The 13,668-nt window shown below is 40.5% G+C and overlaps 1 protein-coding gene across 1 annotated transcript in view; it reads right to left on the bottom strand.

The window, feature by feature from the left end:
• Nucleotides 1-4,269: 4,269 nt before the first annotated feature.
• CHN2 (chimerin 2) overlaps nucleotides 4,270-13,668 on the bottom strand; it is a 161,288-nt gene continuing 151,889 nt past the window's right edge. The window contains exons 11-13 of the mRNA XM_027675313.1: nucleotides 10,693-10,830; nucleotides 9,658-9,763; nucleotides 4,270-6,119 (exon numbers count right to left, since the gene is read on the bottom strand). Coding sequence (XP_027531114.1) covers nucleotides 5,948-6,119; nucleotides 9,658-9,763; nucleotides 10,693-10,830 — 416 coding nt within the window. The 3' untranslated portion in view covers nucleotides 4,270-5,947. The remainder of the gene's footprint in view (nucleotides 6,120-9,657; nucleotides 9,764-10,692; nucleotides 10,831-13,668) is intronic.

The raw sequence follows: 13,668 nt of genomic DNA, 5'->3' as shown, positions 1-13,668 counted from the left end.
ACCCTACTCCTCATTCAGCCTTCATTTTAGTGGTAACAAATGGCTCATGCTTTCAAGAAAAGAGAATACTTTGACTCCTCTGTTTTGTCAGGCCCTGCAGAGCCCTGCAATGAAGGCAGCTTCTAGTGGCAAGCTTGGTTCGTGCCATCCCTAGGTGCACTGCAAACTGAACCCTGACAGTTTCTCTACTTATAATAAGCTGTTCACTTCTACTGTAGCTTACAAAATACTTCCTCTGACTGACACAAGCCTTCTTCCTAACTGCAGTCCTTACAACATCCTGCAATAATCTGTGTCCTTCAGGCTTTGAACTCCCAGTCCTGGCTCTAGCTGTAGCATCAGCATAATTATATCCAGAATACCATGCCTTCAGAGAAAGATAATGTAAAGTATGGCCCCCATCGATGTCCTGAATCTGCAAGCCCTAGAGCATTCAGCAATAATCACAGTTCCCTAAGGTTCAGATTTCTGAGTCTTAACAATTATCTTTAATCAAGGAATTAATCTCTACAGCTAAAGAATATGAAGGGTATTGATGCTGTCACTCTTATCTCCATGAGCCCTACAGTCTCTCCATTCCCTTTAGATAGCTGTAGGGGACATAGCAATATAATTCTGATTTGAAGATCCAGTTAAATGGCATTCTTGTGTGTTTGTGAAATACCTTCCTACTCAGAGTTTTCCTGGTTTTGGTCCCTGGTATGGGCAGGGGGTCTGTTGGCACTGGAATCTTCTTCCTCCCTTCACTGCAGACTTAGACTCTCTACTAGTCAATAAAGAAATAAGGTGTCCAGACAGGCTCCTGCAGCTTGTGCCTTTGAGCAAGGTTTGGGGAGAGTGCAGCATTGAGGCAAAATGTCATAGTCTCTCCAGCTACTGCCAGTTTGGGGAACTTGAACAGCTAGAGAAGTGCCCACTTGTGGACCCTTCCTCCCAGCCCCATCTCTTTTTCTGCCGTCTCCAGCCTCTTCATAGAATCACAGAATCATAGAATCAGCTGGGTTGGAAAAGACCTCTGAGATTATCAAGTCCAACTCTTGATCCACTACCACCGTGGTTACTAGACCATGGCACTAAGTGCCACATCCAGTCTCATCTTAAAAACCTCCAGGGAGAGAGAATCCACCACTTCCTTGGGCAGCCCATTCCAATGCCTTAATACCCTCTCTGTAAAGAATTTCTTCCTAATATCTAACCTAAGCCTCCCCTGGCAGAGCTTAAGACCATGCCCTCTTGTCTTATGGATAGCTGCCTGGGAGAAGAGACCAACCCCCATCTGGCTACAACCTCCTTTCAGGGAGTTGTAGAGAGTGATGAGGTTTCCCGAGCCTCCTCTTCTCCGAGCTAAACAACCCCAGCTCCCTCAGCCTCTCCTCATGGGCCTTGCGCTCGAGTCCCTTCACCAGCCTTGTTGCTCTTCTCTGGACCTGCTCCAGCACCTCAATATCCTTCCTGAACTGAGGGGCCCAGAACTGGACACAGTACTCAAGGTGTGGCCTCACCAGCGCTGAGTACAGCGCTTCCCTGGTCCTGCTGGCCCCACTGTTCCTGATACAGGCCAGGATGCCATTGGCCTTTTTGGCCACCTGGGCACACTGCTGGCTCACGTTCAGCTTCCTGTCAATCCAAACTCCCAGGTCCCTTTCTGCCTGGCTGCTCTCCAGCCACTCTGTCCCCAGCCTGTAGCGCTGCATGGGGTTGTTGTGGCCAAAGTGCAGGACCCAGCACTTGGCCTTGTTGAACCTTATCCGATTGGAATCAGCCCAACTCTCCAGCCTGTCCAGGTCCCTCTGCAGAGCCCTCCTGCCTTCCAGCAGATCAACACTCCCCCCCAACTTAGTGTCATCTGCAAATTTGTTAATGGTACACTCAATCCCCTCATCTAAATCGTCGAGAAAGATATTAAACGGAACTGGGCCCAACACTGATCAGGCTCTGATCAGTACTCCGTGTGAGGGAGCATGATACTGGCAGCAGCTCAAGAGGTCGTCACTGTCTACATCTCCATGTGGGAAGAAGGGGGAGAGAGCAGCAGCCTAGCTGGGTTAGGAAAACGCTCTCCCTCCAGACATGTGAGTCCAGGCAGGGCCTTGTGTAAACACAGTTAATCATTTCACAGTGTATCATTTGCACAGATGTGTCCTGGGCAGTAAATGACACAGTTGCTCCACGAGCTCTGCAAACCACTCTCAGTACCTATGTTCACTTTTGCCTCTTCACAATGGGATTTAAGCCTCCCCATCCCTGAAAATGTTCAAGGTCAGGTTGGACAGGGCTCTGAGCAACCTGACTTAGTTGAAGATGTCCCTCATAATTGCTGGGAAGTTGAAATAGATAATCTTCCAACCCAAACTACTCTATGATTCTGTGATTCTGTGGTTCAGCCCAGCTATTTATTACCCCAGGCATTCCTGGCACCTCTCCAAGATCTCACTAAGACCAGAGTTTAGCCTAATATCACACCCGCCATTGCTCCTCCCTCCTGTGTACTGAATTTGACAGTAATACACAGCTTAGGTCTTTCAAAAACCTTTTTTCAAAAGAGATCCCAAACCTGATACCTTTCTTCCCATAGTCTTAGGCCAAGTGCCCCTGCAGCACTGTCTCCATCAATTAAGCTCAAATGTTGTGTGAGCTTTGAGAATGCTAAGTGTGGAGGAAAGTGTAGTCTTACCTCTTCTTTAGAAATAAAAGGGATGTGGTACCAATTCACCCTGCTTTGTGCTCCATTCGACCCATTCTGTAGCTTAAACTGACACAGAGAGTTCAGCACAAAGCTCTATCTCCTCTGTAACTTCATTTTTTTTAAAAAAAGTTTTCTCTATACACTTTGTTTCTCTTTTTTTTTTCTGCAAATTCTCCTCCTTTCTCAGTAACTGTTCCACAGCACTTTGGAAAGCTATCACCTTACAATCCATTAACATGACTTGATTTAACGTTTTACTGATTGTGGGTGATTTATGGAAGGCAAGTTATCTCATCCCAGCAGCTGTGAAGGGGTACCCATTACACCAGAAGATGGGGCTAACTGAATGGCATATGGGAATCAGGAGTGGAGGGCTGCAGGAGGGGACTGCTGCTTCATCAGAGGCCTTCTCCAACAGCTGGAGTGGAACAAGGTTTCTGCTGAACACCTGGCTGCAGGCAGACACTGGTATCTCACCTGCTTTCAGAGGTGCAGAACTGTGTTCCACTCAAGATGAAATGACCCAGCAGGGAAGTTACATCAGCTCAAACACAGCCTCACGAAGCATCTTCCAAATGAGTCTTACTACTCTCTAGTAGTGCCTCATGTGAGATAAGCCATCGTGCTCTTGTTTAATCATTTTGAAGTGAAGGGAAGGATTTGGTGTAATCCCCTCAAACCCATTTTTTTTTCTGTGTATTAGAGTATTGGTTTCTATTAAAGGTAAATACGAATTTTTCTACTGTCTTAGCAGTCAGTTTTGCAGAGGAAAGTCTGCTGTGTTTTTACTTCCTCGAATGGTGAATCTGGAACAGCAATGATCCGATCTCAGCGGTGCAGCTCAGCCCCAGGTGCAGCGGTGATGGGCACCGTAAATCTGACATAAGAGATGAAGCAGGCACAGCACCAGGTGGCACTAATGAGGTGTGGAGGGGACAGGGTCCTTTTACCTCCATGCTCAATATGCCCCTGAGGACGCTGGGTGTCAGGTGATCAGTTAGCCAAGTGAAACATGGACAATTCACTAGATATTTGTGTTTTAAGATGCAGAATCATACCCATCCCTCTGTCCAACAGATCAGAAACTCCTGCTCTCCAGGCACTAAGCATGGGTCTTTCTAAGCACACTGCCTTATACTGTCATCAAATCCTTAAGATGGGACATGTGTTGAAGACTCCAGACAGTGAGACATGCTAAAGCTACCAGTGTGCTGCCTTAAAAAAATAACTCATTACTGATCATTAAAAAAAAAAAAGAAAATCGTTGTTAGTCAAATGTTTGTGTTCAAGAGAGTGGAAAAGTGCTTTGATGGCATTGATTCTTGGATACTGATCGGATTGATATTGTGATTCATTGCTTCCTTGAAGTTTTGCACAGCGGTGGTTCACGGTGCTCTCAGAAAATAAATATTTGCGTGGGCTTGGCTGTGGTATGGGCATCCAAGTGCCAACCTGAAACTGCTGACACTCAGTAAAACTATTCTAAATTTTTGAGTAGGAAAGTTTCCAGCAATGTCAGGATGGTAATTAGCGATTGATTTTCACTTGGCAGCTTGCCATGTAGTCAGTGACAGACACCAGAACTCTTTTAACACATTTAATGGGATTTTTCCTTCCATTTACACTATCATAAATTACAAAGCATATTTCACTTCACAAAATAAAACCATTTCCAGATCATTTTTATGACAGTATTAAGTAATACATAACCTACAACAAATAGTCCTGTACAAGACAGGAGGATCTATGGAAGTATTTGGAACTCAGACTATTTAGCGTTTGTTCTGCAACCTGGATTAATCTATCTAGCCCTTAGATTATTTCTCTAGAAGACGACAAATTTACAGTCATACCCTCTACCTCCCTTCATTATCATAGTTACAGATGGTTTTCAGTTTGAATAGAAATGTGCTCCCTGAAATAATTCAGGAAACTGCATCATTGAGTTACCAAGCATATGATACAAATGATCAAGATGAGGGAGTATTAGAATTTTTTTTGTATTGAAAACTGAGTTTGGTAGTAAAGTATGTTGATTTTCTATGCTTGCAGAAACATCTCATGCTGAGAAACAGTTTTAACATTAGGAATAAGTTGCAGTTAGACTATGAACTCTGTAGGTCAATGTTTGTGAGGGGAGAAAAATATTAAAATTTGGTAATAATTAAATTTACCAGCTCCCACATGTCCTACACATTCTTTCTTTTTTCTTTTTTTTTTTTTTTTAAACAAACCATCAGGAAACACATTCAAGATAAATACCTACATTTTTAGCAGATTTACTGTACATTTATAAATACAGAAACATGACAAAACATAACTCAATTTTTACAGAAAAACCAAATCCTTCATCATTCACCCAAAAAAGTGCTGACTTTTCAACAAGGCCAGAAAATATCCAGTGTCCCAGCATCACTTAACTTCTGTGATCTAAGAAAAATCTGGCATGTGAAATTGATACTACCACCAGGACTTTTGAAAAATTCTCAAGACCATATTTTACATGGGAGAAAAAAAACAAAAAAAAGAAAATACTATGTTTTTGGAAATGGCAAATGGCTAAAAGTGTACAATCTTAGGATGCTAGTGCCTAAATGCAAAGAAACCTAAGGAAAGCTGAAATACGCACAAGAAAATCATTCTCCTTTAAAACACTTGCAATGAAAGAGGTATGTCGGGATAATACTGCATTAGTGGCAATTGTTTTCAATATATCATAGCAAAAATGCAGGAAAGAATTACTTGGAAAATAATCAATGCACCGCATTGATTTATAGTTTGCTAAAATAAAATGCCATTCTTTCAGCTAGGTAAAGTAAAAATATCTTTATAATATAGGTTCTGTTTCACAATTGACATATATAATTATGTCTCATGAAGAAGGAAATGTATAGGCGTATACAAGTAACACTGATTAAGTACCTTTTTGCTTCTCTAGCCATATTAAAATACGTTTTGTGTTTCTTAATAAGTTAATAAAATTGTTTGAAACTTCTCAAAACAAATATACATCTGAGGCAAGGCAAAAGATACAAGGTAAGAGGATTTTTTCTGACCTTCTTTTTCCCTTCTACAAAGAGGCATATGTCTATGAGACATAGGCTTTCCCTAAACATTTTGGCATCCATCTGCAACTTTGCAGAAATCGAAGTGCAGTCAAGGAACTCTTCCTTTCTGTTTAAAAAAGAAATTAAAGAAATGTTGTTTTTCCTTCAAACTAATTATTTAAAAACCAATGGCTTTGAAGATATGCCTCTCTGTCTAAAAGAGAACATCTTCATTTTCTATTAAAATCTGCACAATTAACTTCTGGTACCGCATGTCATTCAGTGTAGCAAGGGTACTGTCCTCTGGAGGTCTCATTAAAGTAGGTCCAAACACTATTCCCAGGTTTTCAGCATTCATAAAATTCTCCTTTTCATGCAAGGTAACCCTAAAATAGAAAAAAAAAAGTAATTGGTTGCTTACTTCCCATAAGAAAAGAATATCTGCATCTTTATCTGTAGTCTTGCTTCACATCAAACATTGGTAGATAATGACATTTTTCAGTAACAATTTTTACTTTCACTCAACATAGTAACTGCTTCCACAACAAGTACAATGCAGCTATAGTGGGGCTGTGATTTCTAGTGCCTTTAAACAACTCTCATGTGATCCTTAAGTGATTTTTCCATGTGACTATCTGTTAGGGTATAAGAATTAGTGGCAATTGCTTTTTTAAAAGCATAATCATGATTTAAATGATGATGTATGGAACAGTTCTCTACACTACAGTAACTACAGTTCTCTGGCACATTGTGCTTGGTGTGCATCACTCTGGCAGTGGGGGTGTGCTCCACAAACGCAAATCATTGATTTTCTTTAGACTACCGATGTTTCCAGACATGCTTCCAGTCTGCAGGAACCCACCCTTTCACACATAGCTGACTTGCTGGCTGCCTCAGGCCAACCAACAGCTCAGGGATTCCAATTAGTTGTTATTCTTCAGGAGCAGGCTGAATCCTGGAGCAGCCTGGAGAAGTGGCTTGCTAAAATCAGGTTGCTACAAATACCATCTGTTCTTGACAGAGAACAGAGGCACTTCTAGGAAGGAGCCCAGGCTCTTTTGTTCAGTGACATAGGTCATATAATGTAAATACAAGAAGAGATAGACTCTTTGTGGCTGGAGCAAAGACCACCAAGGATTGGCCAAGCTGTGTAGAAGTCAGCTCTGACTGGAAAATCAGTTAAACTTGCCGGAAGATGCAAGGTGTGCTCATGGTTTCGCTCCGGGTAATAGAGCTGGATCACACGAGTGTCATCCTGTCTGAGTGGCATATTGAGTTTAGTCCTGAGAGTGCTCATGCACTGCATTGTAGGACAGCCACAGTCCCTTGATGGGTCACGGTCCCTTATGGACCAGACATTTGCTGTGATAAGTACAGCATGGATGAAGTTTCACATCTCCTTCATACAAATCCTCTGCCGGAGTAGAGCACATCTGGTTTTGGAGACAGGTCTCCTGGCAACAGCTGAGACCTTCCCTAGCATGGCAATTCCCAGCTGGGCATTGTGAGTGGATTATTCATGCCATCAAGGGAGTACAAAGTGGCTGAAACCAGTAGTTTGGTCTTCCCTTGTTTGTGAGGTACTTATATGACTCAGTTTTACTTCTATTATTGTCTCTCTGCCAAGAATGGCTCTGTCGCAGAAAAATGCTGTTCCTCTTTGCTTTCAGAAGTCCATTAGTGCCCCTACTCACAGATACATCATCATCTAGCACAGATACACTAGCTGTGCTTTGCAAGGAGCAAAGACACACCCAGGCTGTGTAGCCCAAACCACCTCTGTGCAAGTGTATGTTTAGAACTGTTTTCTCTCTGTGCATGTATTCTGCCAGCCAGGGGTGAAAAAACACAAAGAAGATTCACAGCTTCATTGCAACATCAGCATGAAGGAGTTGTATGTATTTCACCACAGGGGGGACTGCTCATGCTATTGCATTTCCTCCAATTTTGAGCAAAAAGTTATCAGAAAGGTAACTGAAGAAAACAATGAATTGACCGACAAACTCATTTTTCGTTGCTGACATTGGCCTCTGCTGGATTTTCCTGTGCTTTTAAGAACAACTCAGTGCAGTTTTTTTTCTGTTGAGAAGCAGTGGTGGTGGAGAGGCCATGATCCTGCAGTCTTTACATAGACTCCCTTATACTGGTGCATGTATTGTATGTTTTGTCCATGGAGGAAGAGTCCTAGAGAGTTGAAGTTGGAACTCTGTGTTTAATCTACAGAGCAGCATAGTTTGAACCTAAAGGATTCTTTTCTCTTTCACACTCAGACCTCTCCAATAGATTCTCCATAGGAACTCACATGGTTGATTTCCATGCAGATGCCAAAAGCTATGATATGGGAAAGATGAAATTCATTGCATGACTTGCAAGTATTTGAGAAAGAAAGCTTAATCAGCTCTTTGGACTATTTTTGTCTCATCAGTAGTTCAGCTCAACAGCTGAACCAAAGCCTGGACTGCCGTTCGGGAGAAGAAAGAAGGCAAGTCAATACACGTCTAATAAAAATTTGCTGCCAGGATGTGAAAGTACTGATTCTGTGTGCAGCTCACTTGCCCACAGCCAACATGGTTCATCATGAGTTGTCCATGCATATGTGCTGACAAGGGTGGATACTTAAACGTCTCATTTCTGCAGAGTCCAAAGAAGTTCTCACATGCCCAGGTAATGTTTCATCAAAGGGAAAAATTACTCATTTGTAATGACCTGAGCTGATTCAAAATGAGGAAGTCTCTGCATAATGAGAACCTGACTGAGCATGAAATACACTTCACACAAGTTCTCTGATGCAATTTTACGTGAGTTGAGGTATTTTTCTTTTTTGGTTGGCATTAATAGTACAGAACAGTGAAGATCAAACCCAGAAAATACTCCACATTTGTAACTGTGTTGCAAGAAGTGGGACAACTAAGAAGAGATCAAGGTTTTGCTGTATAAAAGGTTGGTAGCTTTATTCCTCCCTTATCCTCTTTTCTGTTGTTTCCAAGTAGCAAACTTTAATCAAAGACAAGGAATATCTTGTGCAATATATCCATAAATGAAGGCCTGCTTTGAGATGACTGTGCCAGTCTGTACTCAGCTTCAGTTTTTAAATATGTAGAAAGAAGACTTCCCAAAGCACGTAAATACTCAAAGCAGCAAAGTGGAGTTAGCATGCTTTTGAAATACAGTTTTGCTTGAAATCAGTGGAAGTGAGGCACCCTCTTTGGAGCACTCCTTAGGTCTTCTAGATACCTAGCTGAAAACTTGGAAAACTTGGCAGTACACTCCCAAGTAACTTTCAAAAATGAAAGCACTTCAGGCACTTCAGAAAATTTTGTATGCCTTGTGAGGCTTTATGTTTGCCTTATGAAGCCCCTTATGAGTGTCTCATGTATGCCTAAAGAAGCTTTGAAAAGGAAATGAGGCAGTGTGTTTAAAACCAAAAGAGATTTAACTGGGGCCTGTATTGCTTTTACTAGTCATATAAAAATAGGCCCTGCTTGATTCTTGGCTTACTCTGATGTGAGCAAACAACTCGTAAGAGACAGTTCTTTCCTTATAGGGTTATTGTTCAAGAAGACACATCAGGAGGTAAGGGGAGGCAGAAGCAAAGCATGTTCAAGTGCCTTACAGCAGCAGCACATCTAGCACATCTCTCAAGTACCTACCATTCGGTATTTTTCAGATATTATCTGCTTCAGAAAACTGTGACAATTTTCAATTAACTCTTCAAAGGTTTGCAATAATATGCCAGCATATATACTATATATGTGCATAGCTTATATGCACTTATACAAACAGCTTGTTGGATTATCTGTAACATTACTGGTTTAGTGGCAGTGTCCTAATGGAAGCTTTGTTGGTGCTTTCTGTAATATTTCTCTTTCAAAGCACAAAATTGTTAAGCTCTTCAAGAATTATCCTGCATGTCAATTAACTTACTTCTTGAGATGAATCATTAGGTATCTAAGTGTCTCGTAGTGAGCAGCAGGGAGTAACATCAACACTTCATGTATTGCTTCTAGTCGTTCATCAGGATTGGAGATTTCTGTAAAAACACCAAACAGGATTAATGTTAATAGGGCCTTCCATGTGTAAACAGCAATAAATCAGGAAGATAACTTATTATTATGGAATCATTTACAAGCCATTGGCTGTGCTTGGAGCGATAAATATTAAACTCATAAACGTGGAGCTTATCAGCAAATTCTACATCCTCAAAAAAAATGGCTTTACAAAGAAATCAGCAAAAAAGACCACCCAGGAGTTATCTCCATGGTCTGTAGCTCTATCTACAGGTCTGTATAGGTACAGTACCTGAGCTTTGTTAAGTGCTTCATAATATTACTCTGCCCAGAAGTGTCTCACTAAAATCTTACATAAGATTACTTCCATTAGTCTTCAAAAGCAGATGGGAATGTGGATATATGCCGTTAGAACCTATGCTTGAATATGTAAGTTTAGCTAGAGCTACATATTTAAATATGTAGGTATCAGTGATACCTACACATCCTGAGTATCAGCACTCATTTAAAACTGTTTGGCAATCTCTCTCAAAATCTGAGCAGGATTTACACATATTTTACATGAGAAGTAGAGATTCCCAAGCTGTGAACTAAATCAGTCATATTTGCTACGTGGCTTTTCATTCAAATGGCACCAGGAGCCCAAAATATTAGAACATTAAGAATCTCTATGGCCTGCTCTTAAGAGATTGGTGCATGGATTGGAACTGCTTCCCCTGGGCACATTCTTTACAAGCAAGAATAATTTCTCTGCCCAGCAGGAATTAGGAAGAGGAGAATGCAAGAGAGGAGGTATCTGTGGTTGCATGGGGAGTGCAAGCTGGAGTAAGCCAGAGGGAAAGGGAAGGCAGCACAATCACACAGACAGATTATTCTTCCTGCTGCTTATCGATATACATTGTGGATGGGAAATGTAATTAAAGATTGGTACAAATTACTATGCAATACTTACTTGCTGCCTCTATGAACTTGGAATAGGTGTCATAGGTGATAACGGGAATTGGTAAGTCTCTGAAGTATAGCTTCAGTGCTCCGGCAATGATGTTTATGTCTGGATAAATACTGGCAGAAATATCAGCCTTGTCACCGTCTAGAAAAGGAGGAAGAAATCTTTTTGAAACCACACTAATTTTGAAGCAAGGCTAGACTTCTAATTCAGATTTATTGTATGCAACCTGACAGGAAAAAGCAACCTGAAAGCATTTGGAAGGCTTACATGAGAATATATTGCTACCAACTTTACAATATATGAATGAGGAATGGTAGTTTCTATATGTTCTAGTAAACAATTTATTTGTTTACATCTTTTGGAGGGGCTGCTCATTACATCATCTATATCTGCAGTGTACCATCTCAAACATACTGTTTTAATGTTGGATGACAAACCATGTTAATAATATATTTCTTGCATTTGGCCCATTTATTCACTGAAAAGAAGCTATTAATAACTTGTTCTGATGTTGAATTTTCTATCCATAGATCAGTGCCCAGGAGTACGAACCATTTTTTTCATCTCCACTTGGGGAACCAGAGGCACAGAGAAATAATATGGATTTCTAATGACCATCAGGAGACCAATAGGAAAAATCAAGAGTAAACATCCAAATGTATCTATAGTGATTAGCCAGTAAGGAAGCTGCATTATTGTCTGGATAACCTTTAATGTCTTAATATTTGACTTATTTATTTATAGCAAAGATCTGAATTTAATAGGCATACCAAGGCATTTAGCTATACAATTTATTCTGAAATGCGGATTGCAATTTGTTAAATGAATATGGATACTTGTAATGGATGAACAGCTAAACAGATGAATTATGCAACTGAAATCGCATACATTTTGTTTGCCACATTATAACACAGTTAGTCAGAACTCTATTACAGAGCACTTTTAAACATGAGCCTAAAGTTTACAAGTGTTGCTGGTAAGTCCTTGACTAATGCATGGCTTGCAATGAGTGAAATTGCAAGAAGTAGCAGCAAGGCTGAATCACTAGCATTTTTCAAGTTCAAATTACTACATCTGTTCTGTACTACCTAGGACCCTCGTACCCACATTTTTCTCCAGATTGAGAAATCCTGCTGTCCTTCTTTCCTGGGACCTGTCCTTGGTGGTCTTCCAGTAGAAAGATGGGTAGGACACTGGTCAAGTAGCTGTGGCTGTCTGGATTTAACCCCCAGCTTTACCTCAGGCTTCTTTGAGATTAGCTATAACCCGTAGTCCTTATTTCCCACCATTCAACTAAGGATACTAGTGCTTCCCTGACAGCAGGTGGTGAAGATTAGGACCATACGGTGAGTGGGGTGATGCAGGGTTATGCTTGCTTAAAAGGCAGAGAAGGGTTTGCTTGTGTCTGCCAGGAGATGCAAGCACAAGCTTGGGCTGTTACCACCGAGGCGCTGACATGTTGTAAAGCCATTGCCTTGCTTGTCTTGCAATAACAAGTGCTTGTAGACATGCCCTGATACAGACAGATGAATGGGTGTGCTTCATACACAGCATCTAAGATGGAGATAAAGGCTTTCATAGCAGAATAAAAGAGTTTATATTGATTGTAGACATTTTATACAAACCTATGGCATTAATCTTGCAGGGATACGTCCTGTCCAATGTATGCACATAATTCTCATTAAGACTAATAGCACTACATGTTCTCATCAAGAGGAGATTATATGCTTAAGTGTTTAAAACAAACAGCCTTTCTTGATGCAGCTGAACAGTCTGAATACATCCATCAGCATTTAATTTAATACAGCATCAATAAGCCCTAGGAGGATGTTTACACTGCCCCAATCTTTTGTTTAATCCACACGTTCCAGGCACGGTAGCATTAGTCTTGTAAAGCTTTGTGTGGAGACCTCTATTTAATTGATGGACACCGAGCATGCAAAATGCTCCACTGAAAACAGATACCTCCAAGGAGCCAGCAGCTGCATCAGAACAGATACAGCAAAGCAGAAGCTTACATCTATTATCCAGATCACCAGTACACTAAATGGAAGTGTTATTTATTTAGTACTTTTACAAAGCAACCCAACAAGCTTCCTTAAAGGGGCTCTACAGATTGAGGTACTTCGAACTACAACAGACTTCAAACATACCTCTTATTTACATATTTGCTTACTCTAGGAAAAATGCATGAATTCCTGAGTCAAAGATTTTTCTCTTCACTTCAGAGACAAATACACATCCATTAGAAATGCACTGAAGTTTATTTTAAAGTGAGCACAACAATACCTCTGCTATAATATATACTCTACACACTTCTGCAGTGGATGTGTAGGGGGAGATGGATTTTTGTTTTCCTTTCACAGATTTTGGATTTTTTTTCCTTTCAGTTTCAGCAATTGAAGGCCCTTGGCAGGCTGCAGTTATTTCTTATCCTCATCAAATTCCTGGATTTGTATTTTTGTTAGAACACACTTAAAATTCAAAGCACGAAGAAAGAAATGTTAATTCATTGCCAGAAAAGTCATGACACATATTTCACAGAGGATCCTCTGCAGTAGCAGACTGTATGAACTACATGTGGTTTATATGCTACCTTCTGCATTACCACAATAATTTTTTTTTCACTCTTCAATATAGGAATTCTCATCAGATTGTATCATTGCAGTGGCCATATGTTAATACAGTATTTGTTTTTCATAAATTTTGGGTTACAAACACATAGTTCATTTCAGCTGTACAAACCTAATCCTACCCAAACCCCATCACTTATCTTTCCTTTTTACTTTGACTCTCAATGTATTTTGTTGCATTATGTTGAAGTTTTAATATCTCAAGACAAAGAAGGTCTTTATTCTTTTTCTTAAAGGTTTCAGCTGACTTTGGATGCCATAGAAATATATCAATACTTTATTAGAGAATGAAATAGAATAAGTGTTACATTCTTAAAGCCTCAGCTATGCCTTCTGAATACTGAAT

Source organism: Neopelma chrysocephalum, unplaced genomic scaffold (assembly GCF_003984885.1).
Source record: "Neopelma chrysocephalum unplaced genomic scaffold, ASM398488v2 Primary Assembly neopelma1_26, whole genome shotgun sequence".
Lineage (NCBI taxonomy): Eukaryota > Metazoa > Chordata > Aves > Passeriformes > Pipridae > Neopelma > Neopelma chrysocephalum.
This window is presented reverse-complemented; position numbering and strand designations above follow the sequence as displayed.